The sequence below is a fragment of the Cervus elaphus genome, unplaced genomic scaffold, assembly GCF_910594005.1.
Source record: "Cervus elaphus unplaced genomic scaffold, mCerEla1.1, whole genome shotgun sequence".
NCBI classification, from domain to species: domain Eukaryota; kingdom Metazoa; phylum Chordata; class Mammalia; order Artiodactyla; family Cervidae; genus Cervus; species Cervus elaphus.
This window is the reverse complement of record NW_025316759.1, coordinates 32,472-55,921: the sequence shown is the minus strand read 5'-3', so window position 1 is coordinate 55,921 and position 23,450 is coordinate 32,472. Positions and strand designations below refer to the sequence as shown.

Below are 23,450 nucleotides of genomic sequence, written 5' to 3'. Positions count from 1 at the left end.
CTGGGGGCTATGGGAGGTGATCGCGGGGCAAGGGCGTGGGCTACGTTGGAGCCAAGGGGCTGCGTGCATTTGGCATGGACTGAGGCAGAGCATGCAGGATGTCCCCACAATGTGCTGCAGAAGTGAGGGATGACAACCAGAAACCCTCGTCCACCTGCGTGGTCCTCCACCACACAGGAGGGCACTCACAGCTTCTGTGTGGGTCTGAGAATGTGTACGAGTATGACCAGTGTTCATGTGTGAGTGTTCACACAGGGCTGAGCTTGTGGACAGTTGAATGAGTGAAAGTGAAGTAGAAACTTGGGCCTGCTTCTCTCTGCATACAAATGTGAGTAAATGACACATCCAGCCAGGTGTGGAGCATTGAAGACTGCCTTTCCAGGATACAAAAATGCTGGTGACTGCGTGTGCCAAATGAGACTATCCATGCCTGGTGGCTCTGCTTGTAAAGATGCTGGAGGAGGCCCTCCTTGGAACAGGACTGCCTGCTGTCCCCACTGAGTGTTAGTTGCACATCTTCTCCTGCAGGGGTGGGGCAGGGTGGGAGGATATGGGGCCTTGGGCCCACGTGCCTGTCTCTGTTTCCATCTGCTGCATACCTGTGCATACACATTCATGCATATACACACACAGGCCATGAAGGGGGCCTGGGGTCTCTGCAAATGCGAGCAGCAGCCAGGACCTTTGGCAGGTATGTCATGAGCAGTGTGGGACCCATCCCCACTCCTGTGAGAGAAAAGCCCAGCTCCTCACCCTCTGGTGTGATGCCAGGGCAACTTGAGGGGCCAGAACCCCACATGGTGCTGGCAACACCTGTCGAGGCAGAAACGTGGGACTAGGTGTTGGGGGAGGACCCTGTCACCCAGCAGCATTCGGGGTGGAAGGTGTGGGTGGGGCAGGTTTTACAAGTCCTGCTGTGTCGACCTGCCCCAAGTTCCAGGGGAGACTCTCATCAGAGGTTGGTCAAAAAGCCCTTCCTGGCAAAACGGTGCCAGCAGGGAGGGGTGGTCAGCTGGCAGGGCCTGGGGCTTCCTGGTGGGGCCAGCATCTGCCTTGCTCCTGAGTCCCATCGCCGCTTTGTTAGTCATCGTCCAAACCCCAAGATGCCCACCCTCCAGCTGTTTGACCATGGGAAGTCTTCTCACCTCCCAGCCTCCATGTTCTTACCTATTTAATGGGGCAGTGAAGAGGTTTGCCCAGTGATTATAAATCGGAAGTGTGAACTTCATACCGCGTGTACCTGTGCAAAGGTGAGGCCTATACCAGCTCCTCCTCTCCCCAGCCTGCCCTTCTCTTGTTCACAGTCAGAGAAAATGAGGCCCAGAGGAGGCTAGAACTTTACAAAGGCTGCACAGACCCAGGAAACTGGACACCTCTGATGGCCCTTTCTGGGCTCTTCTCCTTCACCCTCTGGGGTTGGCCCCATCATCTGTAGGGCCCACCATAGAATGCAGATTGTTCTAGAATTATGAATTATTTTAGGACAATGACAGGAGAGCATTAAACCAAGTATGGGGAACTGTGGTCTCCCCAGGCTACACCCCCCTGAGGCCAGCCCTGCACCCACACCCTCGTTCCCTACCTTGGACCATGTGTTTTTCCATCTAAACGTGTCTGTGACAAGGAGGAGCATTAAGGCGGCCATGCCCTGAGTAGGGACCACCTGGGAAGCGTTTTAAGTGCATTTAAGACTGTTTCTGCTCACAATCATCGCCCAACCCACAAATCACTTTTGGCAGCAACAGACCAGGCCCCACATGGATCCTGTAGGACCTGGCTCAGAGATGAGAGCAGGTAGTGCTCTCATCCTGCACGTGAAGTCTGTGTGGTGGTGACTGGACCAGCTCGGAGGTGGGGGCTCCCTGGAGCTCAAGGCACCTCCCAGCCCCTGGACCATTGAATGTACATGTGCTCAAGGGGGCCCCAGGGGAGGAGCCCTATTCTGGATCTGCTCCTCACTACCTGGTAGGTGGAGTGAGCATCTCGCCCCCGCTTAGAAGACAGATCTGCAAGCCCTAACCCCATGGGTGGCTCCCAGGGCTGCCAGTTCTTGCACAGCTGACCAAGGCCACAGCGATTATATCCTGAGAGAATAAGAAGGCAAAAGTCGCGATATTCTGCTGATGTGGGTGCAGGCGTCCCACACCATCCTTGACAGTACTCCGGAGACCAGAATGCAGACCTCACTTCTCCACAGAGAGCTCTGGCACACCAAGGAGAGCTGGTGGCCAGGCAGGCTGGCAGACACAGGCTGCCCTTGGCTGTGTGCCATCTGGGGGACCCACCCACACCCACCCTGGGCTTCCCCCCTCCCCACCAACTGAGTCTCCTGCAGCTCTGGGGTTGGGGCCCTGAAGGCAGCATCTCAGATTGCTAGTGGTTGGCACTCACCTTTCTGCCAGGATGAGAAGGAGGCTGGCAGCACAGAGCCCCCTTCCCATCCAGCATGGTGTCACAAGCCTGGACTGCCACTAGGTCACCACCCTGTCAAGCCACTGGGAAATCTCTCATTCTCTTTGTGGCCAGAAAGTCAACCTTCCCAAAAGATGGTGCACCCTCTGGGGCTGCTTTCTACTGCAGGCCAGCGTCCCTGACTTGCGGTCACCGCTCAGGACTTGGGGTGGGGGTGGAGGGTGGGCACAGTAACCGTGGGTTCTGGACCATGTGACATGGGGTTGAGCAGGCCGGTGAGGGCTATGCTGCTGGAAAGACAGCCCTCCAAATCCCAATCCCCTGGCTGGCTGCACATGTACCCTCGAGCATACAAACAACTTTCTTTCTGTCCTGCCCAGGTGTCTGTTTGCAAAGCAGTGATCCCATCAGCAGCTCCATCTGGGGCTGCAAAGAAAATGCAGGGTCACCATGTGCCACGGGGCCTGGCCTCGTGCTGTGTGAGTCCACCTGGCCGTGCTCACCCCACTCTGCACCTTTGAGAGGCGGGGTGGGTGAATGCGGTGGGCCAGGTCCTCTGGAGAAGGTGGCAGTGGAGGGAAAAGCAAGCCACTCCTCTTGCTGTCCACAGGGCTGTGAGCATCAGCTTCTGCGCTCCTTCCCCAGCCCCCCACAGCCCACCCCAGAGCTCCCCCTAGACTCTTTGACTTGCAACCTTCATGGAGTGTTGGAGGGAAAGGAAGCTGGGCTGCTGCTTATGAATCAGGCACTTGTTTTGGGGCAGCAGGGCTGTGTCTGGTGTTGACCCCCACTTTGAATCTGCCTTCCCAGACCTGGCCTTACTGGGGCAGGACAGGGGGCCACCGTGGGCTCGGAGCCCTTCTGATTTCTGTGAGGAGTGCAGACCCAGGTTTATTACTCTGCCAGGCAGTGCAGTGGGGCTTCAGTGCACTACAGGTGGGGAGCAGCTGCCCCTTCCCTCTCGTTGGCTGAGGAAACACCACAGAGACCCTCCTGCCTTTGTCACAAGAGCAGTGATGAGCAGTGCTGTAGGGTCCTCTTTGGGACCCCGAACTGTGTACTTCTCAGGAAGCGTGAGCCAGTGGAGTGCATCCTAGCTGTGCAGGAGGATCTGTCAGCTGTGGCCTGTCACTCTGCCCAGCTTGCAAAAGGCCTGCTCCGAGCTAGTGCCATTGGCTGCCTTTTCACAGAAGCATCAAGGCCAGTCTTGAGGCCATTTGGGGCTGACACAGTTCTCTAAGCTGCCAGCCATCCCTGCTAGGGTTGGCTACTAAATCCCAAAGAAATGAACACTCTGAGTGTATCTGAGAGGCAGCCCATGTCCTCATGGCCAGTTGGGAGGCTGTGGGACAGGAGGGTGGCATCCAGCCATGTGTGGGTGGCTCCTGTCGTGGTCTCTACCAGTGAGACCCCCGGCAAGGGAAGTCAGGTCTCAGTGCTCCCTCCCCAGAGTTCCCCAGAGTGACTTCTTCCTAGGGCTCCTGGAGCTGCCACCGCCTTGGATGGCAGGCAGCATGATGCTCTGGGTGGATCCCTTCCCCCAAGAGGTGGCAGGGCAGGAAGGCCACACGCAGAGCCTGACTTGGGCACAGGGCCAGCTCCTTGGAGTTCAGCTGCCCTTCCCAGTACCTCACCTGCAGAGACCCAGTGATTCTGGGTCCCACTCCAGGGACAGCACTCCTAGGGAGCAGTTTTCCGAAGGTCTAATAAGTCAGCTCCGTACCTGCAGCCCCCTCCTTCCATCTCTGTCTTTAGTGCCGGGTGTGCAGTAGCCTTTGACTACTGGCCAGAGCATCTCTCCCCTCCATCCTCTCCGCCTTACTTACCTTTGTCCTTAGCCCCATTTGTCTTTTCCCTCCTTCCCTCTCTCTCCCTCTGTTTCTCTTCCTGTTCCCTCCCTCTCCTGCTGGCTCCGTGGTCCAGCCTGTTTGGCAGGGCAGCACCCACACTGGGTGGGTGGGACCCAATCAATGCACACTTCAAGTTGGCATTCCCAGCCGGGTTGCCTTTGAAGTCATCCTTGGGAAGCCTGGCACAGTGCTGGCAACCTTCCAGTTTTCTTCTGTTTCACCACTTTGGGATCCAAAAGGTCTTCACCAGTTCTCCTCACCTGACTCCAGTTGGCTCTTGATTGTTTCCCACACACAAGTGTGTCTTCAAGGACCCAGGCAGCCCCAGGGTATCTTCCACTGGTGTGGAGTGGACCAACCACTCATCTTGGTGGCTGCAAGAGAAGCAGAATGTAGGTGGAAACAAATTGATTGAAAAGAGAAATCGCTCACACACAAGTACAATGTTTCTCATGTTTGCTTTGTGTGTTAGTATTTTTTATGCTTTGTAGAGAATATTGGCAGGTTTTCAGTTTTTTTTTAAAGCATCACCTGCCCATTTATCCATCTTTTTAAAACTTCTTACTATTTAAAAATAACTGTTTATGATGCAAAATGTTGAACATACACCAAGTCAAGAGAGTAGTAGGATGAGTGCCCCATTGGTTCACCCAGCGTGGCCATGGTCAGCATCCCTCTTCCTCATGGCATTTACAGCTCTACCCATAGCCTCTCAGTGATAAATTTAGGCCACATTTACATACGTTGAAATGCACAAATCTTGGCTGTATGTTGTTGACAAATGGATGTCCCTGTGTGACCCACACCCCATCAGAATATGAAACATGTATGTTTCCCAGAATATGCCCCCTGCTTTTCCAGTCTATTACCTCCCCTACCCCCAGCTGGTACCCAGTTTGATTTCTGTCACCTAAAATCAGTCTGGAACGGTGCCATGTGATTCTTTTGTGCTGCTGCTTCCACTTGGCAGGATGTCTATGAGATGTGTCCAGGTTGTCGTGTGTATCAATAGTTTGTGCCCCATCCTAACTGCATAGGGTTCCATGGTGTGATGGACTGAGGTTTGTTATCTGATAACCTGCTGGAACACATCTGGGTTCTTCCCAGTTCTTGGCTCTGTGAATAACCCCAGCATTTGTGAACAAGTCACTTGACGGACATATGTTTTCATTTTTCTCAGATAAATGGAGTGGAATTTTTCGGTACTATGGTAGGAGCATGTTTGACTTTAGATGAAGATTTTGTTACTTACAGGGGCTTCCCAGGTGGAACTAGTGGTAAAGAACCCACCTGCCAATGCAGGAGGTGTAAGTGATGCAGGTTCAATCCTTGAGTCGGTAAGATCTCTTAGAGGAGGGCATGGCAACCCACTCCAGTATTCTTGTCTGGAGGATTCCAAGGACAGAGGAGACTGGAGGGCTATAGTGCATAGGGTTACAAAGAGTTGGACACGACTGAAGCGACTTAGCATGCACGAATGTTGTTACTTATAAAGTGCTCTAGTTCATCTTCCCTGCCTGCTCTGCTTTTCTGGCAGCGTCTTGTACACTTCAAAACTCTGGCTCCAGGTGATTTGCTCAGAAGCTTGGTGAAAGCCGAGTGGTTTATATGCTTATCTATCTCAGGTAATCGAGGATGATATTGCAACTGTTTATGCTTCCTCACTTCCTCCTCTTTCTGTTTTAAAGCAGTGTATTTGCAGCTAGTGTTTAGCTATACAGATAACTGTGTGTTGATGTTCTTAGGAATACAGATGAGAAAGACCTACTTAGATCAGAATTTTAAATTAGTGAAGTTTTCTTTTTTGGCCCACAAGGAAGCTATTACTAAAATGTGAAGTTAGGCCGCTGGGAAAGGTGATCTGCCTGGGAGGGCTGCTGGGCTCTGCACCGTGGTCGTCCCTCAGTCCCTCCTTCCCTCACGTGTTTCCCTGCCTCCCACAGCCCCGCTGGGACTCTACTTCTCCAGGGACGCTTACTGGGAGAAGCTATACGTGGACCAGCCAGCCGGCACGCCCCTGCTCTATGTCCATGCCCTGCAGGACGTGCCAGAGGAGATGCCCAGCTTCCGCCTGGGCCAGCACCTCTACAGCGCCTACCACACGCGGCTGCACGAGAACAACTGGGTCCGCATCCAGGAGGACACGGGGCTTCTCTACCTTAACCAGAGCCTGGACCACAGCTCCTGGGAGAAGCTCAACATCCTCAGTAAGGGGGCGGCCCTGACCCCACCCCCACATGCCTCATTACCCACCCCGCCCCGCCCTCACCTGGTCCTTCCTTAGAGCCCATCACACAGCTCCTACGACTCCTGCTGTGTAAGAGTGGAGCAAGTGAGATGGGGCTGGCCTGTCCTCTTTGTCCAGCCCGTGAGGGAGCCAGGATGAGCTTGAGGACCACTGATGACCCTCAGGCCTCCTGAGGCTGTTGGGATTTTGGAGAACTTATGTGGAGGACTTGAGGGGCTCTCTCCATGCTGGCTCCAAATGTCTTCCAGTTGGATTAACAGAGATGTGGGGTTGTGAGAGAAGAGTTAAGAAAGGCTAGAGACATCCCAAGATCTTGATTTAGTGGATGATCTGGAACTTGGTGGAGAAGCAGCTGTTTGCATGGAAAGCCCACCTTACCATCAGCAGCAGGCTGCTCTTGGCACCTGGTGAGGACTGGGGCCTGGTGCCGGGGAGGAAAGTGGAGCAGGAGGAAGGCCTGGACGGCTTCTCAGAGCAGGGGTCCAAGCTGGAGTGAAGGCCACGTGTGACCCTGGTACTGGGAGGAGGTTGTTTGTGGAGCAGAGTTCTGCCTTGTGGCACCAAATGGTGATCACAACCCCACCTCTTGCTCTATAGACATGGCCTCCCTGGACCCTCACGCCAGCTCTGAGCTCCTATGAGTGCTGAGAGGCAGACACTCTGCTGTGAACAGTACTGCCAGAGTGAAATTTGCCAAGGGTCTGAGTTTCATAGGAGGCCTGTTCTGTTTGTGATTGGAGAGCAGCCTCATGCACCTGCCAGCTCTAGTCAGGAGAGAAATCACAGTAATTAGAACAGAGAAAGTTTATACGGAGAATTATTAACCACAGCAGGGGACTGGAGCAACAGAGGACAGGCTAATAAGAAGCAGAGAACTGATGAATATGGGAGGAGTAGATGTAGCGGGGGGACACTTACCTAGAGCTAAGATAGAAGGCCCAGGAAGAGCCCCCGCCCCAGCTGAGATCCAGATGGGTTGGACGGGGGTTGCTATGGTGCCTCCATGATGGAATTTGCCAGAAATCCCCTCTCTAGGTGCTGGGGAAGTCTGTGTCTCTGCAGGGGTGGCATGGAATTCCCTGGGGGTCCCGTGGTTAGGACTCTGAGGTTTCATTGTTGAGGTCTTGGGTTCAGTCCCTGGTCAGGGAACTAAGATCCCACAAGCAGCAACACTGGCAAAAATAGAATAGAATAAGTGTTTTATTTATTTTTAATTGAGGGATAATTACAGTATTGTGTTGGCTTCTGCCATACATCACAATGAATCAGCCATAGGTATACATATGTCCCCTCCCTCTTGAACCTCTCTCCCCCCTCCCACCCAATTCCACCCCTGTAGTGTTTTTAAAAGTGAGAAAAGAAAGAAAGTGGTTGGGGTAGTGGGTGAGGGAGGGAAGGGAGGTCACCTGAGGTGCCAAGAGCCTGCCTTGGGGAAGCACTCCATCTTAGACCCAGGGTTCAGCGCACCTCTCTGAGGAAGGGTATTTGAACTGAGACTTGGAATAATCAGAGAGATGGACCTGTGAGGCACCCCCCAGGACGAGGGAGCAGAGCCATAGGGCCCTGAGGCTGCCAGATCCCAAGTCCAGGGCCGTAGGGGGCAAGCAGGAGGTAGGGGGCAGGGCGGGGTTCCCAGCAGAGCCCTGCTAGCCTTGGTGAGGACTAGGCTTTGCGCCAGCCCCGAGCTCCTGCCCTCTCCCCATTCAGGTCCCAGCTGGGCGGGTGTGGCTGACACCCTGGCGGGGCCTGACTTGTCTCTGCAGACGGCGGCTTCCCGCTGCTTACCATCTACCTGCGGGTCTTCCTGTCACCCACATCCCTTCGTGAGGGCGAGTGCCAGTGGCCAGGCTGTGCCCGAGTGTACTTCTCCATCATCAACGCCTCCTTCCCGGCTTGCGGCGCCCTCAAGCCCCGGGAGCTCTGCTTCCCTGAGTCAGGCCTGTCCTTCCGCATCCGGGAGAACAGGCCCCCTGGCACCTTCCACCAGTTCCGCCTGCTGCCCATGCAGTTCCTCTGCCCCAACGTCAGCGTGGCCTACAGGCTCCTGGGAGGTGAGTGCCAGGCGCATGGAGCCTTCCTCGATGCCTGCCGAGTGCCAGGCATGGCCCTGCGGTTCCTCTACATGAGCCGTCCAAGTTGACTACACCACCCCACCATCCATTCATTCAGAGGCCCACATGTATCTCATGTATGCTGGCCACAGGCCAGGCATGGTTCTAGGGACCAGGGATGAAACAGTGAACAAGTTCAGGCCCAAATCCTGCCTGTCTGGACCTTCCACGCCTGGGGCAGGTGGAGACCACACAGGCGCGAAGGACGTCGGGTGGCCTCTAAAGGGGCCAGGTGGGAGGTAACGCTGAGAAGGCACAGAGTGGTGGAGACCACTGTCCTAAGTCAGGTGGCTGGAGCAAGGTAAAGGAGGGTGCCCAGCAAGCAGGGCGAGCTCATTCAAAAGTGCGGAGGGGGAGGTGCGGCTGGAGGGGAGGGCAGAGGCTACTGAGGGCAGAAAAATGCAAGGGAGGGGGCAGGACTTCCTGATGAGGGGACTAGGGAGCCATAGAAGGTGTTTTCAGGGGTGGGGGGGAGGGTGTCATTGACAGGATATAACTTACTTTAAAAGGTTAGTCGGGCTGATGTGTTCGAAATGATTTGGGGCGAGTGGTTTGGAGGAAGCAGGAAAACTATGAAGAGGCAGGAGACATCCTTGAGTGAGAGGATGAGGACTGGGGTTGAGGGTGAAAGCCTTTAGGCCACAAGAAGCAGGCAGATTCTGGGCATGTTTTTGCAGGAAGATCCAGCAAGATTTTCTGGGGAGTTGAATGTGGGGTGTTGAGAGATTCACGAGGGGACCAAGCATGGTTCCAGGATTCCGCCTGAGCCACTGTAAGGACAGTGGACCTTGTCACAAGATAGTCCTACCACACGATGGCCCTGGGGAAGCCACATGGATTTGGGGTAGGGGAAGGGCACTGGATCCGAGTGGAGATGAGAGAAGGCAACTGAGCCGCTGTGTGAGGTGTCATTGGACAGTTTAAAGGGGACTTAAAGGGGACACTTATTATGCTGGACGGCTGGTAAGTGAAGCCTGGATTCCCACCAGGTTGATGGCACCCACACATGGTCATAATGTTAAAGGAGCGCTCAGTAGTGTAAGGAAAGTAGTCACTCACACTCCCACATCCCTTCATTTATCCTGCCACAGGGATGGATGTCTTTGTACAAAGTTGTCCCCAAAGCATATGGTTTAGTGTGCTGCCTTTTTCGCTTAAAAAGAAAAGCCATTTTTGTAACCATAAGCAATACAGGGAAATGTGTAGTTCACATGTAATATGTGGCTCTGATGTGATTTTCCACTAAGTGGAGTTGACAGCCCTCCTGAGGTTGGCTATGGGGTGGTCACTGTTGACCTTCAAGCGTTCAGCTTTTCCCCCTTTCTGGGTCCTTTCTGGAGGATGAATTCCAGGACAGGCTTGGGTTGAAGAGTATGTTGTTATTACTGGTCCTCCCCTCACCAGGTTGCAGTGAGTCATTGAACTTACAGCAGTGTCTGGCGATGAATACACACAGCATCTCATCTTCTGGGGCTTCCCTGGTGGCTCAGCTGATAGAAAATCTACCTGCAGTGCGGGAGACCTGGGTTCAATCCCTGGGTTGGGAAGACCCCCTTGGAAAAGGGAACGGCTACCCACTCCAATATTCTGGCCTAGGGAATTCCATGAACTGTATAGTCCATGGGGTTGCAAAGAGTCAGACACGACTGAGCAACTCTCACTTCACTTCATCTTCTGGCGAGGAAGCTGAAGAACAGAGACAGAACCATCAGCCTCAGGCCACGCAGCCTGCAGGTGTATAGGGCAGGGATCCAAACCAGGCAGTCAGAAATATTTGTGTGTTAACATGAAATTACACCAGATGTCCCCAATGTTAGTTTTCAAGTGGTGGAATTGTGGCTTTTTTCTCACATTCTCTAAAATGAGCATGTCTTGCTTCCACAGTTAAGAAAATTCCTGACAGTTTTTCAAATACCAGCAAATGCTAGGAGCTGGATCTCTGGGCCTGCAGCGTGACTGGTGCCAGCCCTCGCCACAGAGGAGGCAGGCAGGGTGTGTGAAGGGGTGTGCCCTCCTAGGTGATTGGGTTGAGGACCTGAGGCAGACCTCCTGGTCCCTGCTCTTCCCTATCAGCACCAGTGCAGGCTGCAGGCACAGTGATGCTCAGAGCATAATCTCCACTGCAAACTGTGCTTGGAGGCTGTGCTCCACTGTGGAAGCTGAAGAGGGGCCACGGCCCAGGCCCAGCATGCACCCCAACTCTGTCTCCTCTTGCACACTGCTCCCTGTGGGGCCCTGAGGAAGGCAGCTCACCCTCCCCTCAGCTCAGGGTCATCCTGGGGTTGCTGGTCTGTTTGGTGCTCAGGTGAGAGTCTGCCTTTCCACTGCGATCCGGACAGCCTGGAGGTGAGCACGCGCTGGGCCCTGGACCGTGAGCAGCGGGAGAAGTATGAGCTGGTGGCCGCGTGCACGGTTCGCATGGGCATGCGCGAGGAGGAGGTGATGGTGCCCTTCCCTGTGACCGTGTATGACGAGGACGACTCTGCGCCCACCTTCTTCGGGGGCATCGACAGTGCCAGCACGGTGGTGGAGTTCAAGCGGAAGGAGGTGCCTATGCGTTTGTCTGGTGCTTGTCTAGTGTCTGTCATCTCTTTGTTGGGCATCTGGGTCTCTCCATTCGTCATTTGTTCCTCGGTCTATTCAGCTGTCCATCTAGCCATCCAGACATGTGGCTGACCATCACTGTGGTTATTCGTCTTTCATTTGTCCATCAGTCTGTCTGTTGGGGTTTTGTTGGTTTCCAGGACAGCTGAGGAGGAGAGAGGACCAGCCCCGCTGGCCCCGAGCTGACCTCTGCCCTGGGAAGCGGGTGAGGGGAGGGGTTGGGGTGCCGGTGGGGTTGAGGGTAAGGGTGCCCAGCCTCTGACTCAACCATCAGGGCTCGCATCAGAGCGGCACAACTGTGGTACTGCAGAGGCGGGGCACACTGCCCCAAGGAGACGGAGAGGACATCTGCCAGGAGGGCGTTCCCTTCTTCGGGCTGTCAGCCCCTCAAGGGAGGGCCAGTGAGTTCAGGGAGGGTACCCCGGAGTGGAGGAAGACAGGACAGTGGATCCGGCAGGGGTGTCCCTGCACCGCCCCTCCCATCGGGGCCCCGCCTTCCTCTTGCCCGTGCAGGCGGAGAGTGACTGCCACCTGCTGGGCCCTGGGCTGTCCTGCAGCCGGCAGGCTGGCAGGAGCAAGGGGAGGGTCGGGGTCGGATATGCTGTGGTTGGCTGCTTCTCCGGACACCCAGGGAGCAGGTTTGGTGGATGGATGGGCAAGAGGAAAGCACATGGAGTAGGGAAATGTCCCATGAGCCTGGCAGAGCAGCTCCATGGTAACACTGTGGAGCCTGGCCAGGAGTGAGAGCAGAGATGACATGTGGCTTTACTCAGAACCCCCCTCATGACCCCATCTAGCCTGGGGTACAGAAGAAGCTGTAGGAGAGCATTCTGGTGGACACTGTGCTTAGGTCCCAGCTCTGTCATCTGTCACTGCATGACGTTGAGCTAACTTCTCCACTGTGCGGGGCCCAGCTTCCTGGAAGGAGAGTGGGGGTGCCCACTCTGCCCTGTGGGGACCTGAATGAGGTCTTCCACAGAGCACCAGGGCATCTGTTCTAACCCATAATCATGGGAAGTCTGGAGATGCCATTGCACCTGTTGCAGAGGTGAGGTGCAGTGGCCCAGGAAGGGTGACAAGCAGGCTGGCTGGGGGCCCCTTGCAGCTTGAACCCTGGTCAGTCTGTCCCTGGAGCCAGCTCTGACCGCACACACCTGATCCACCTGCGGGGCACATGCCCTCCTGTGGGCTCTGGCTTTCAGGGCCCTGACCGGCCCCCGTATTCTTTGCAGGGCACAGTGGTAGCCACGTTACGTGTCTTCGATGCAGACGTGGTGCCAGCCTCCAGGGAGCTCCTGAGACGGTACACGAACACGCTGCTCTCTGGGGATGCCAAGGCCCTCCGGACCTTCCGAGTGGAGCACATGCCCAATGAGACCTTGGCCCAGGCCAACGGCAGCTTTGTGCGGGCAACCGTGCATGACTACAGTAAGAGGGGACCAGTGTGGCCTGACAGGGCCCCCTGGGGAACTGGCGACCTGCTTTTCTTGGGCAGGGCAGCACCCTGCACAAGTAGACACCTGTCCTGGCCCTCTCAGCCCCACGTGGCCACCCCTTCCAACCCTCTTCCCAGCCTTTGTCTCTGCTGGGCTCACCTTGGCCACCTTGGTGGGTGTTTACAGGCTGTCCTTTCTCTCTGAACTGCCCCAAGGCCAAGGCTGACCCTGGCAGGACCCCCACCACACTACCCTGTGCTGACCACGCCAGGGCTCACTGCAACCTCCTAGGTGCCCAAGTGTCCAGGGATCCTTGACCCTCCCCAGCAACTCTCCACTAACAGGAGTTGATGTCCAGTAGCAGCTCTGTGCCCTCAGATTGGAGGGTTCTGGGATGACTGTCCTGTCTGACTTCTGAAATGTGCCCACCCTCAGGGCTAAGCACCACGTGCCCCCAGGGCTCACCTGCAGGATGGGGTGTCCTCGCCAGTTGCCAAACCTCCCCACCTCCCTCGCCTGCTCTCCTGCCTGTGTTTTGTAGGATCACCTTTCAAATATGCCACTTGTGCTTGGATCCTTGTTTGGAGGCCTGCTTCTGGGGAACCCAGGATCACTGGTGCCTTTACCCCTTTCTGCCTGACCCAGTCCTATTTCCTGTCTTCTTCCTCACCAAGCTCTGATGACCTCTGTTCTGTGCAAGGGAAAATGTCATCCTTGCCCCTGCACACTCCCTCTGTATGCCACGTGCACCCAGAGATCCTCGCCTCCTCTGTTCTCCACTGAATGGGGATCTTAGCCTTGGCACACGGTGACAGCTCAGGAGTGCGGAAGCCCCTGGGTGCTTGAGGCCTGTGGAACCTGAGGGTCCATAGGAGGCTGGTACTGTTGCGAGAAGTTCTCAGGGGCCAGGACGGTCTTTCTGGGACCTTGCTGGTGGTGGTGGTGGGTCTTTACCTGTGTGTGCTTGCCCCGACATGCATCTTTCTCATACACATGCACACACACACACACCTCACTGAGGTTACCTCCCAGCTGAGGAGGGTCTTCTGGGCTCAGCTCAGCACAGTGACTCACATTTAAAATAGTTCAACCTTAGTGCCTCCAGCCAGGTCTGTTGTCTGTGTACCGTGCGGGTAGAAGTACCTGTTGTCACACGTACGCCCATGTGTCCAGGGAATGCTTTGCAGGGGAGATGTGCAGCAGCGTGGGGCAGTGGTCTCCACCCTGGGCAGGGCCCCTACCTATCATCATGTGCCTCCACCCACAGGGCTGGTTCTCAACCGGAGCCTCCCCATCTCGGAGAGCTGGGCTGTGCAGCTGGCCGTGCTGGTCAACGACTCAGACTTCCAGGGCCCGGGGGAGGGTGTCGTCCTCCTCCACTTCAATGTGTCCGTGCTGCCCGTCAGCCTGCGCCTGCCCAGTGCCTACTCCTTCTCAGTGAGCCAGCGGGCCCACCGCTTTGCCCAGGTGAGCTCCTGGCCTCTTGCCAGCCTGGGGAGGGGAATGGAGGAGCAGGGACCCCCAGGGTGGGGTCACATGGGGGACACCACCTCCCTGAGCACACAGAGTGGCCCTGGGGAGCAACAGGCACAAAGCCAAGTAGGCTAAGGCCGTGGGAGAAAGGAGTGGGGCTGGTGGGCTTTGTGGGCCCCTCTTTGCCCTTTCCCTTCTCAGCATTTTTACATTTTTTACTAATGAAAGAGCAGTGCCAGGTAAATCTATGCTGACTTGGAAAGACATTCCCGGTGAAGGAAGTGGGAAAAGTAGTTTGCAGAAGTATTGGTCTTAGGTGGCTCCGTATGTTCAAAACCAAGTCTTCATTGCTAGAAATTTCCAAGTGTGCAAACATAGGCATTAGTGGAGACCTCTGCAAGGAAAGACAGGAAGTGCTTCTATTTCCTACTTTCCTGCAAGTCTGTTTGCTAGAGCTTATTTTGCATTTGTCATCAGAAAATAGTGATTAGAAGTAGGAAAAAAAAGGGAAGTAGTAAGAATTTGTCAAAAGGATATAAGGGATAGATAAGAGCAATCTCTTTTCCTCATATCAGCCAGTGTTTTACGTTTTGGTGCAATTCTTTCTAGAATGTTTCTCTGAAGCACTTTTTAAAGTTTACTTGCAATTATGGCAAGCATGACTTAATATACTGCATTCTCCTAATGGCATAGCTGTGGCCATGTGCCCTTTAGAATATCCCATTTAGGGTCATCTCCTAACTAGGACAGTGGCTTTGCCAGTTTCTGTGGTTGGTTCCCATGCCACCTCCGCTCCTGACAGCCACTTAGTACCCAGCACAAGAAGAGCCCCACCCTTGGACACAGCCAGGCTCCCCACTTGCCACCCCCGCCAGGCCTTTCCTGGAGGCAGAGGGCAAGGCTGGTGAGAGGTGACAAAGCAGAGGGGCCTGACGGGTGTCCAGGGGGGCTGAGGCGGGCATAGGCATTGCCAGGGGTGTGTCAGCAGAGCCAGGCAGTGGGGAGGGTGATGAGGGCTGAGTGGGAGTGGGGTCTGGGAGGGCGGGCCCCACCAGCCTCTGCAACACCTCCCACCCCTGACCACTAAGTCTTTCACTGTGCCTGGACTCAGGAGGGTGCAGAGACCCGAGTCTCAGCCCAGCCTTACACACACTGCTGTCTCTCACCAGCCCCCCCTTAGCATTCATGATTATAAATTGAAGGTGGTGATCTCAGGCAATTTTGAGGATCACAGGAGAAAGTGGAAGTGAACCTGCTCTGTACAAGGAAGTGCTCGGAGCCTAGGAGGTAGTTTTGTTGTGGTGTGAGGAGTGGGCTTGGTGGAGCCTGGCTCTGCCCTGGGCCTGAGCAAGGCTGAGCAAGGGCCTGGCCTGTGGCTGCAGGCAGGGGGCCCTGTGCCACCACTGCCGCCAGGCCCGCAGCCCTCGACCTTGACTGGTCAGAGCTTCTGATCTCAGGCCCCAGCAGCCCTAACTCCACCTTGGGTGGTGAGGTAGGGAAAAGGAGAGTCCAGGCCCCAGTGACCACTGCGGCCATGAGGCATCCCTGGAGAAGTATCCCTTCTCTCCCAGGGGTTCCGGCCCAAGTCTTGGAGGAGGCTCCAGGACCTGGGTGGGACAGCAACCCTGCTGTGTGAATTATGGCCCAGGTGCTGAGCTCTGGCTGACCAGGCAGGCGACCCAGGCAGGACACTGAGGATGGACCCTAGTGGTGCCCAGAGGGGAGGGAGGTGTGTGGGAGGCACCCAGGTTGCCTCTGTGCCTGAATGAGGGAGCAAGTGAGGGGTGAGCCGGGCAAGCCAGCAAGTGCCTCCCTGGAGGGCCAGTCCCTAAACCAAAGCCCGGCACCTGTGTTCTTTTCACCTCTGGCTCCCAGGAGCAGGGATGAAGGGTGGTGTCACGGTCTGCGCAGGGCCAGGCCAGGCCAGGCAGGCAGATGGGTCTGCAGATTCCAGGGGCATGGAGCATGGGGAGATTGGGGGCCACCATCTCTGGGCTGAGTGGGAAACTGTCCTGGGACTCAGCTGGCATGGAGCCCCTCCAGCCACTGTCCCAGGTGGTCCACTCACCTGGCTAAGGGTTCCGTGATCCCATGCCTAGATCGGGAAAGTCTGCGTGGAAAACTGCCAGGAGTTCAGTGGCATCCAAGTGCAGTACAGGCTGCAGCCCTCCAGCGCCAACTGCAGCACCCTGGGGATGGTCACCTCGGCGGAGGACACCTCGGGGACCCTGTTCGTGAATGACACGGAGGCCTTGCAGCGGCCTGAGTGTTCCCAGCTCCAGTACACAGTGGTGGCCGCCGAGAAGCCAACCCGCCAGCAAGCGCAAGCCCTGCTGCTCGTTACCGTGGAAGGGAAGTGTGAGTGCCCGGCTGCGGGAAGGGTCAGGGTGGATGGGGCGTGGCAGAGCCTCGGGCTATTCCTACAGAGGGGTGCTGTCCTATACCCCGTCACTGATCAGTGGGCTTTCTTGAGCCTCCTCTGTAAGACGAGAAGACAGCGCACAGCTGCACTGGAAGGGTGATGGGGGAGGCATGACACAGTTTAGTCCAGTGTGATAGCATTGTGGGTGGCCGCTGCTGCCCATCGCCTCTGTCAGCGGGTCCTACGTGTGCGCTTGTTTTAGGGCTGCCAGGTACGATATAGGACCCAGGTTGAGTGTGAATTTCAGGTAAACAACGAGCAATTTTTGTGGTGTAAGTACATCTCGTGCAGCCTTTGCAGTGAATTAGAAGACAAACTCCCCTATGTCCCTGTGATATTAGGGCCATATTTACACAAAGCAGGTATTCACTGTTCTCTGAAGTTCAAGTTTAACTGGGTGTCCTGCGTGTCCCTGGATGAGTCTGGCCACCTCCCATCCCCACTCCATACTCAGCCCCCTAGCTGCCCCTGCTGTGTGACTATGATGCCACCCCTCCCCCAGCAGCCCCCTCACTACCCTGCGCCCCCAGAGTTTAGTGACTGCCTCCCCTCTGGGCTCAACTCGGGACAGCTCCAGCCAGTGCTGCCTGCACCCATGGGTGCCCATGGCAGGCTGGCCCCCCATGACTGCTTTCTGCCACCCCTAGACATGCCTGAAGAGCCTGGCTGCCCCCTGTCCTGCGCGGTCAGCAAGAGGCAGCCCGAATGTGAGGAATGCGGTGGCCTGGGCTCTCTGACGGGCAGGTGCGAGTGGAGACAGGGAGATGGCAAAGGTAAGCCCTGGGCAGAGCCAGGCGGTGGGGAGTGTGATGGGGGCTGAGGGGGAGTAGGGTCTGTGCATGCGGGCCCTGCCAGCCTCTGTGACACCCCCCACCCCTGCCCATCTAGTCCTCCCCTGCGCTTGGTCCCTGCCGTGGCTCCTGATGCCAGGAGAGGGTGGTCACGAGCGCAGGGAACAGAGAACCTTCCAACTGTTTATCACCGATGGGATCACAGGTGCCTGAGACTGAGCTCGCTCTGGACTTGAGAAGGTCGGGGCCAAAGTTGAGATGTGTGTGTTTTCTTTTTACTTTATTCTAAAATTCTGAATTTCTGTATTGGTGCCTAAACCAGATGGTAATTAACATGTATATATCCATTTCTCTACCCATATACACATAAATACATGTGCAGTTGTGAATGTGAAATTGAAAGTGTTAGTCGCTCACTCGTGTCTGACTCTTTGGGACTCTGTGGACTGTAGCCCACCAGGCTCCTCTGTCCATGGAATTCTCTGACAAGAATACTGGAGTGGTAGCCATTTCCTTCTCCAGGGACTGTCCCAAGCCAGAGATCAAACTCAGGTCTCCAGCATTACAGGCAGACGCTTTACTGTCTGAGCCACTATATTCACCCAATGCCTTCTCTTTTTTTTTAACTTTTTATGTTATATTGGAGCATAGTTGATGAACAATGTTGTGTCAGTTTCCAGTGTACAGCATAGTGATTCAGTTATACATATACGTGTATATATTCTTTTTCGAATTCTTTTTCCGTTGAGGTTTTTATAGCATATTGAGCAGAGTTATGTGCTATACAGTAGGTTCTTGTTGGTTATTTTAAATATAGTGTGTATACATGTGTATCCCAAACTCCCTGACTATCCCTTCTCCCCACTCTTCCCCCTATTCACCCAATGTTTTTAAACACATAGTTCACAGACACTTTTCGAAGATCTCTTGGTAATATTACTGTGCATCCAAGAAGTGGAGGAATTAAGGTAGACTACACTGTTGACATGTCATTTATGGTTGGCTTTACTTCATGAAAACACAAACCTTAAAATAATTCAAAATATCCAAAGTGGTCTTCAGAGAGGCTCTACCCAGGAGGTCCCAGCCCAGGGGACATGGACCCAAATAGGAGGGACCTGAGCAGCCTTGGGTGTGGACAGTAACTGGCTGCCAGCTGGGCCCACCAATCTGAGGGTCCCACCCACAGTGCAGCCTGGAGAGGGTCCCAGCCTCATCTGGTCTCTTCTGGCCTCTCTGATGTGAGCCTGGCACAGCTCTGGGACTGCCTGGCTCCTCTGGCCCCCACCATCCTGGCTGCCCTGTACCTCAGGGATGCCCTGCTGGTGGGGCTCTGTGTGTGGTTCTTCTCTGCTCAGATCTCAGTTTGCTCTTCCTTGCAGGGGATGGGGTGGGGTACAGGGTTGACCTGGAAGGCCCTGGGGTGTGACCCTCCTGGCTCTGCAGTCTGAACAGGGCAGCTGCTCCCTTGTGGTCATAACTGCCCACTCTGTGTTGTAGGGATAACCAGGAACTTCTCCACCTGCTCCCCCAGCATCAGGACCTGCCCCGATGGCCACTGTGATGCCGTGGAGAGCAGAGACCCCAACATCTGCCCCCAGGACTGCCTCCGTAAGTAGCCCGATGAGCCTGCACCATGACTCTGAGCGAGCAGGAGCCTGAATGGGTGGGGGGAGTAACAAGCTAAAGGGGCTTGGACTCTCACCTGCATTTCAGCCAGACCAGCCAAGCTTCTGGGTTTTGAGTGCTGAGCCCTTTCCTAACATTTTTTTTTAATAAAGGCGCTCCTCCCCCCAAATTAGAGCTTGCTGGCTTGACCCACACCCTTCCAGTGTTGCTCTAGCCAACTCATGGGGCACGACTCCCTGTCCCCCGTTTTGCTGACTGCCAGCTGCCCCCTCTGCCCCTTTTCTGCTTCTGAAAAGTAACCAAGTGTGGACCTTGACCTGGGCCCAGGGCAGCCTGTGGGTTCCTCCTCTCACCTGCTGCAGCCAGGGAGCTGGTTTGGGGGCTCATCATGCTGCAACTGGGGCTTCCCAGATGGCGCTAGTGGTAAAGAAACCCACCTGCCAATGTAGGAGATGTGCGGGTTTGATCTCTGGATTGGGAAGATCCCCTGAAGAAGGGCCTGGTGACCCACTCCAGTATTTTTGCCTGGAGAATCTCATGGACAGAGGAGCTTGGTGGGCTACAGTCCACAGTGTTGCAAAGAGTCGACCTGACTGAAGCGACTTAGCACACATGCATGCATGCTGAGGCTCTTGCCTGGGGTGACCTAGACTTCTGATCTCACTGTGCTCCCTGGGCGTGAGAGTGCTGACATCAGGTGGGGAGGGGCCTCTCATGATCCTGTCTGGTGGTCCTGGCTGGCCAGGTCCCCCTGGAGGCTGAGAGTGGGCTGCTGAGTGGGTGGTGTCTGTCCTCAGGGGGCGGCAGCATCATTGGTGGGCACGAACCTGGGGAGCGCCGGGGGATTAAAGCTGGCTTCGGTATCTGCAACTGCTTCCCTGAGAAGAAGAAGTGCTTCTGCGAGCCGGAGGATAGCCAAGGTGCATTGGGGGTGGGGGGGTGGGGGGCACAGCTGGCCGGGATCCCCACACCTCCCTGAGCCTCCAGGGAGCAAGGGAGAAGATTGCAGGAAGGAAGAGAAACCTAGGAGATCTTCCTCCTTCCCTGGGGTCTTGGTTCCCCCATGTGTGCAGACAAGGAGCTGGCTCAAGGCTACTAAGACTGCCTTGTGGCCCGAAGTTCCTTTTATTTATTTTTTTTTTGGCAAGGCTTATGGGATCTTAGGTGCCCAACCAGGGATTGAATCTTGGCCACAGCCGTGAAAGCTCCTTGTCCTAACTGCTGGACCACCAAAGAATTCCCTGGCCTCAAGTTCTATAATAAAGATTGGGCTGGAAAACTAGTTATTCCACCAAATAGCTCAGCATCTCCTCAGACTGTGCCTGTGTAGAGCCTTTCCTGGGCCTGTGGCATTGGCCAGCTGGGTCCCCCCTCCCAGCACCCTCCAGGTGCTTCTTCTAGAACAGGGGGGCCCCACTGAACACATGGGGAGCTTTTCTGGCATTTGGGTGGTCATTGCATGGCCCAGATCCTGGGCCACTTGTCTTTCCTCTCCACTATATATTGAACATGAAGAAAATACAGAAGATATTAGGAATGCAGGAGAAGAACTTCTCCCACCCCCCGGGCCCCTGGGCCTCTGGCTTCAGTGCAACGTTCCAGGGTGGGGGAGGTGCAGGGGTGCACAACCTCTGGTGTGTGACCTCAGGCAGGATGTTTATAAATGCTCATTCCTTCCAGAAAAGGGCAATAATAGTCTCTTGTAGCAAAAACATACAGAACAGTACCTGCCATGGGTCAGGAGGGTTGGCAGGCAGCTCACAGTCGGTCACAGCAGCCACTTCTGGCTGTCACAGGTGTGGCTCTGTTGGGTATTGGGGGTCCCCCTTGTGGGGTGTCTACTCTCACAGCCCCTACTCGCCCGCAGACACCCTGCGTGATGACCTCTGCTGCACAGTGATCACGGCAGCTGTGGTCTTCTCCATCGTATCTGTGCTGCTGTCTGTGCTGCTGTCCACCTTCTGCATCCACCGCTACCGCAAGAGTGCCCACAAGCCGCCCATTGCCTCAGCTGAGATGACCTTCCGTCGACCCGCCCAAGCTTTCCCGGTCAGCTACTCCTCATCTGGTGCCTGCCGGCCCTCTCTGGACTCCATGGAGAACCAGGTCTTAGTGGACACCTTCAAGATCCCGGTGAGGTTCTCCATGTGGCAGCAGGGCCAGGGAGGCAGCCCTTCCAGGTAGCCCTGTGGGTAGCCTCTGGTCTAGGGCAGCTGGGGAAGGAGGGGGGGACAGAAGGGGCAGGGCCCTTGGGGTTGTTGCATCCTTGCCTGCCAGGAGGACCTCGTGAGCTTCCAGCTGTCTTCTAACCTCCACCGAGCTGTCTTTCAGGGAGGGCAGAAGGCAGGGGTGGGGCGGAGAGCGTGAATCAGTGTGGAAAAGGATGGGTGCGGATTTAAATGACTGAGATCTGGGCCATTAGGCTCCAAGGAGAGGGCAGGCCATGCTGTACCCGCCTAAGGTATCTCCTACGGAGGCCCCAAGTGCTGGAGGATGCAGCCTTGGGGGAGGCCCTGAGGAGGAGTGTGTGGGTTTTATTCTCAGAAGGTAGGACCACCCTAGGGCTGGAAGCTGATGTTCTGCCTTCATTTCCACGGGTCGCTCTGTTGGGGAGTCTGTTGGGTAGGAGCCCCATGATGAAACACTGTCCCCATCCAGGCGAGAGAGACTGGCAGGTGGGGGGCCTGGCCGCAGCCAGGAGGGGATTCTGTCTGTGGCTTGGAGAGTGGGGTTGCTGAGAGGCCTCTCAGGCACCATCAGGGGAGCCTGGCCCCAGGAATCTGTGACTGGCCTGCCAAGAGGGGAGAATCAGCCCAAGCCTCCTCCTCCATGGCATGGTCTGGGCCTGCAGTTAGTGTGGGAGGCTCAGACACCACCTCCTGCCCGGCCAGGCTGCTCCTCCGCCTGTCTGCCCTCCAGTGTTTTTGCTGAGGAGACTGAAATACTATGGGGACTGGGGGCTGGAGACCTCCCACCTGCTGAGTGTTTGGAACCAGCAAAGTCAGGAAGGAGGCCCCTGTGGCCACCACATCTGGGAATGGCCCTCGTGGCCCAGGGATGAGCCATTTGATTCCCTTATATGCCCTGGCGGTTTGTGCTGAGACACACAATGAGAGAGGTTCTTCTGTGGGGGGGGCCACAGACCACTTTCAGCCTCTAGCCCAGAGTGCAGAGAAGCCAGAGCTGGGCCGCAGGCCCAGGACCACACTGACCAGCTCTGAGGTCTTAGACACATTATTCGACCCTTTGGCCTTAGTTCTGTCTTACATAAAGTGGGGAGGACACTTTGGGGTTTTAGCACTTTTAAAGAGAAACAAATCAGAGATATCCCCTCTTAGCCCAGTCTTTGTGTGCAGTCAGCTGTTATCCAGTGCAGGGTGGACACCAGGGTGGTGGTGACTGTGTTGTCACCTTTGAGCCTGACTATGGATTCTTGGTAGAGGAGGAAATGGCAACCCACTCCAGTATTCTTGACTGGAGAATCTCATGGACAGAGGAGCCTGGCTACAGTCCATGGGAGTCAGACACGACTGCCTCTTTTGCAACTTAAAGAACAAACAACATGGGTTACTGGGGAAGCTGAGACACCAGGACACCTGGGGAGCTGGCTGGAAGGCGCCCCTGGCCGTGGTGCTTAGAGGAGCCTGCCTCTGCTCCCAGACGTAAGAACACAGGGTTCTGGTCCCTGGCGGGGGGGCAGTGGGTCACCAGTGTGTGTCTGTGGGTTAGGCGAGCCTGCCAGGCACATCGTAAGCAGCCCCTGGAGCCATGCCCACACCCAGCCACAGCAAGACTTGGGGACCTGGGCATCCAGTGCTGACGGGAAGGCAGGTTCCAGACAGGCTTCAGCATCCCCAGAGTTCAGGTCTTCGAGCCAGTCTTGGAGACCCCACCCCAGAGGGGTCTTCAGTGGGCATGGTGTGTTGGGAAGGCCGGTGTGTGCAAGTTCTGGCCAGTGGCTGGGCTGTGGGAGGAGCAGACTCTTCCACACATTGTCAGGGAGGGATGGGGGGGGTACCTGAGGGGCACAGTGGTAACTTTCTAGAGGCTGCCACACCAGGAAGGTGTTCTTGACACCCCCTCCTGTAGCTGGGAGTGCAGGGCTGATAGGCAACTGGGGCCACAGCTGCCACTTGAGTTCTCTTGGAAGTCCTGGAGCCTGGGCCACTGTCAGTGCCTGGTGTCCAAAACAGAGGTGGTGCCATGAGGCTTGGGCCTGAGTCCCAGGGAAGAGGCTGTGGTCCCCCTGTGAGCACCTGTGGGTGCTGAGTAAACCCTGACTCCCTCACTGGAGATACCAGGCCCTGGGCCTGAGGTGGCCCAGGGCATCTACAGTAGATGGAGGCCAGTGAGGGTATGAGCATACGGAGTCCAGCCAGACTGTGGCAACACCTGCCTTCCTGTGGGGGGACGCATCTTGTCATGGCACCTCAGGGCCTGACTGTGGGGTCTTGCCCTTGGACATGGTGACTGT

At 55.8% G+C, this 23,450-nt stretch overlaps 1 protein-coding gene across 1 annotated transcript in view; it reads left to right on the top strand.

Moving 5' to 3' along the window:
- LOC122691376 (proto-oncogene tyrosine-protein kinase receptor Ret-like) overlaps positions 1-23,450 on the top strand; it is a 53,144-nt gene that overhangs the window by 16,573 nt on the left and 13,121 nt on the right. Inside the window, 10 exon segments of the mRNA XM_043897954.1 lie at positions 6,206-6,469; positions 8,274-8,561; positions 10,927-11,168; positions 12,458-12,653; positions 13,929-14,128; positions 16,234-16,492; positions 17,204-17,329; positions 18,848-18,958; positions 19,774-19,896; positions 20,844-21,109. Of these exon segments, the coding sequence (XP_043753889.1) occupies positions 6,206-6,469; positions 8,274-8,561; positions 10,927-11,168; positions 12,458-12,653; positions 13,929-14,128; positions 16,234-16,492; positions 17,204-17,329; positions 18,848-18,958; positions 19,774-19,896; positions 20,844-21,109 (2,075 nt within the window).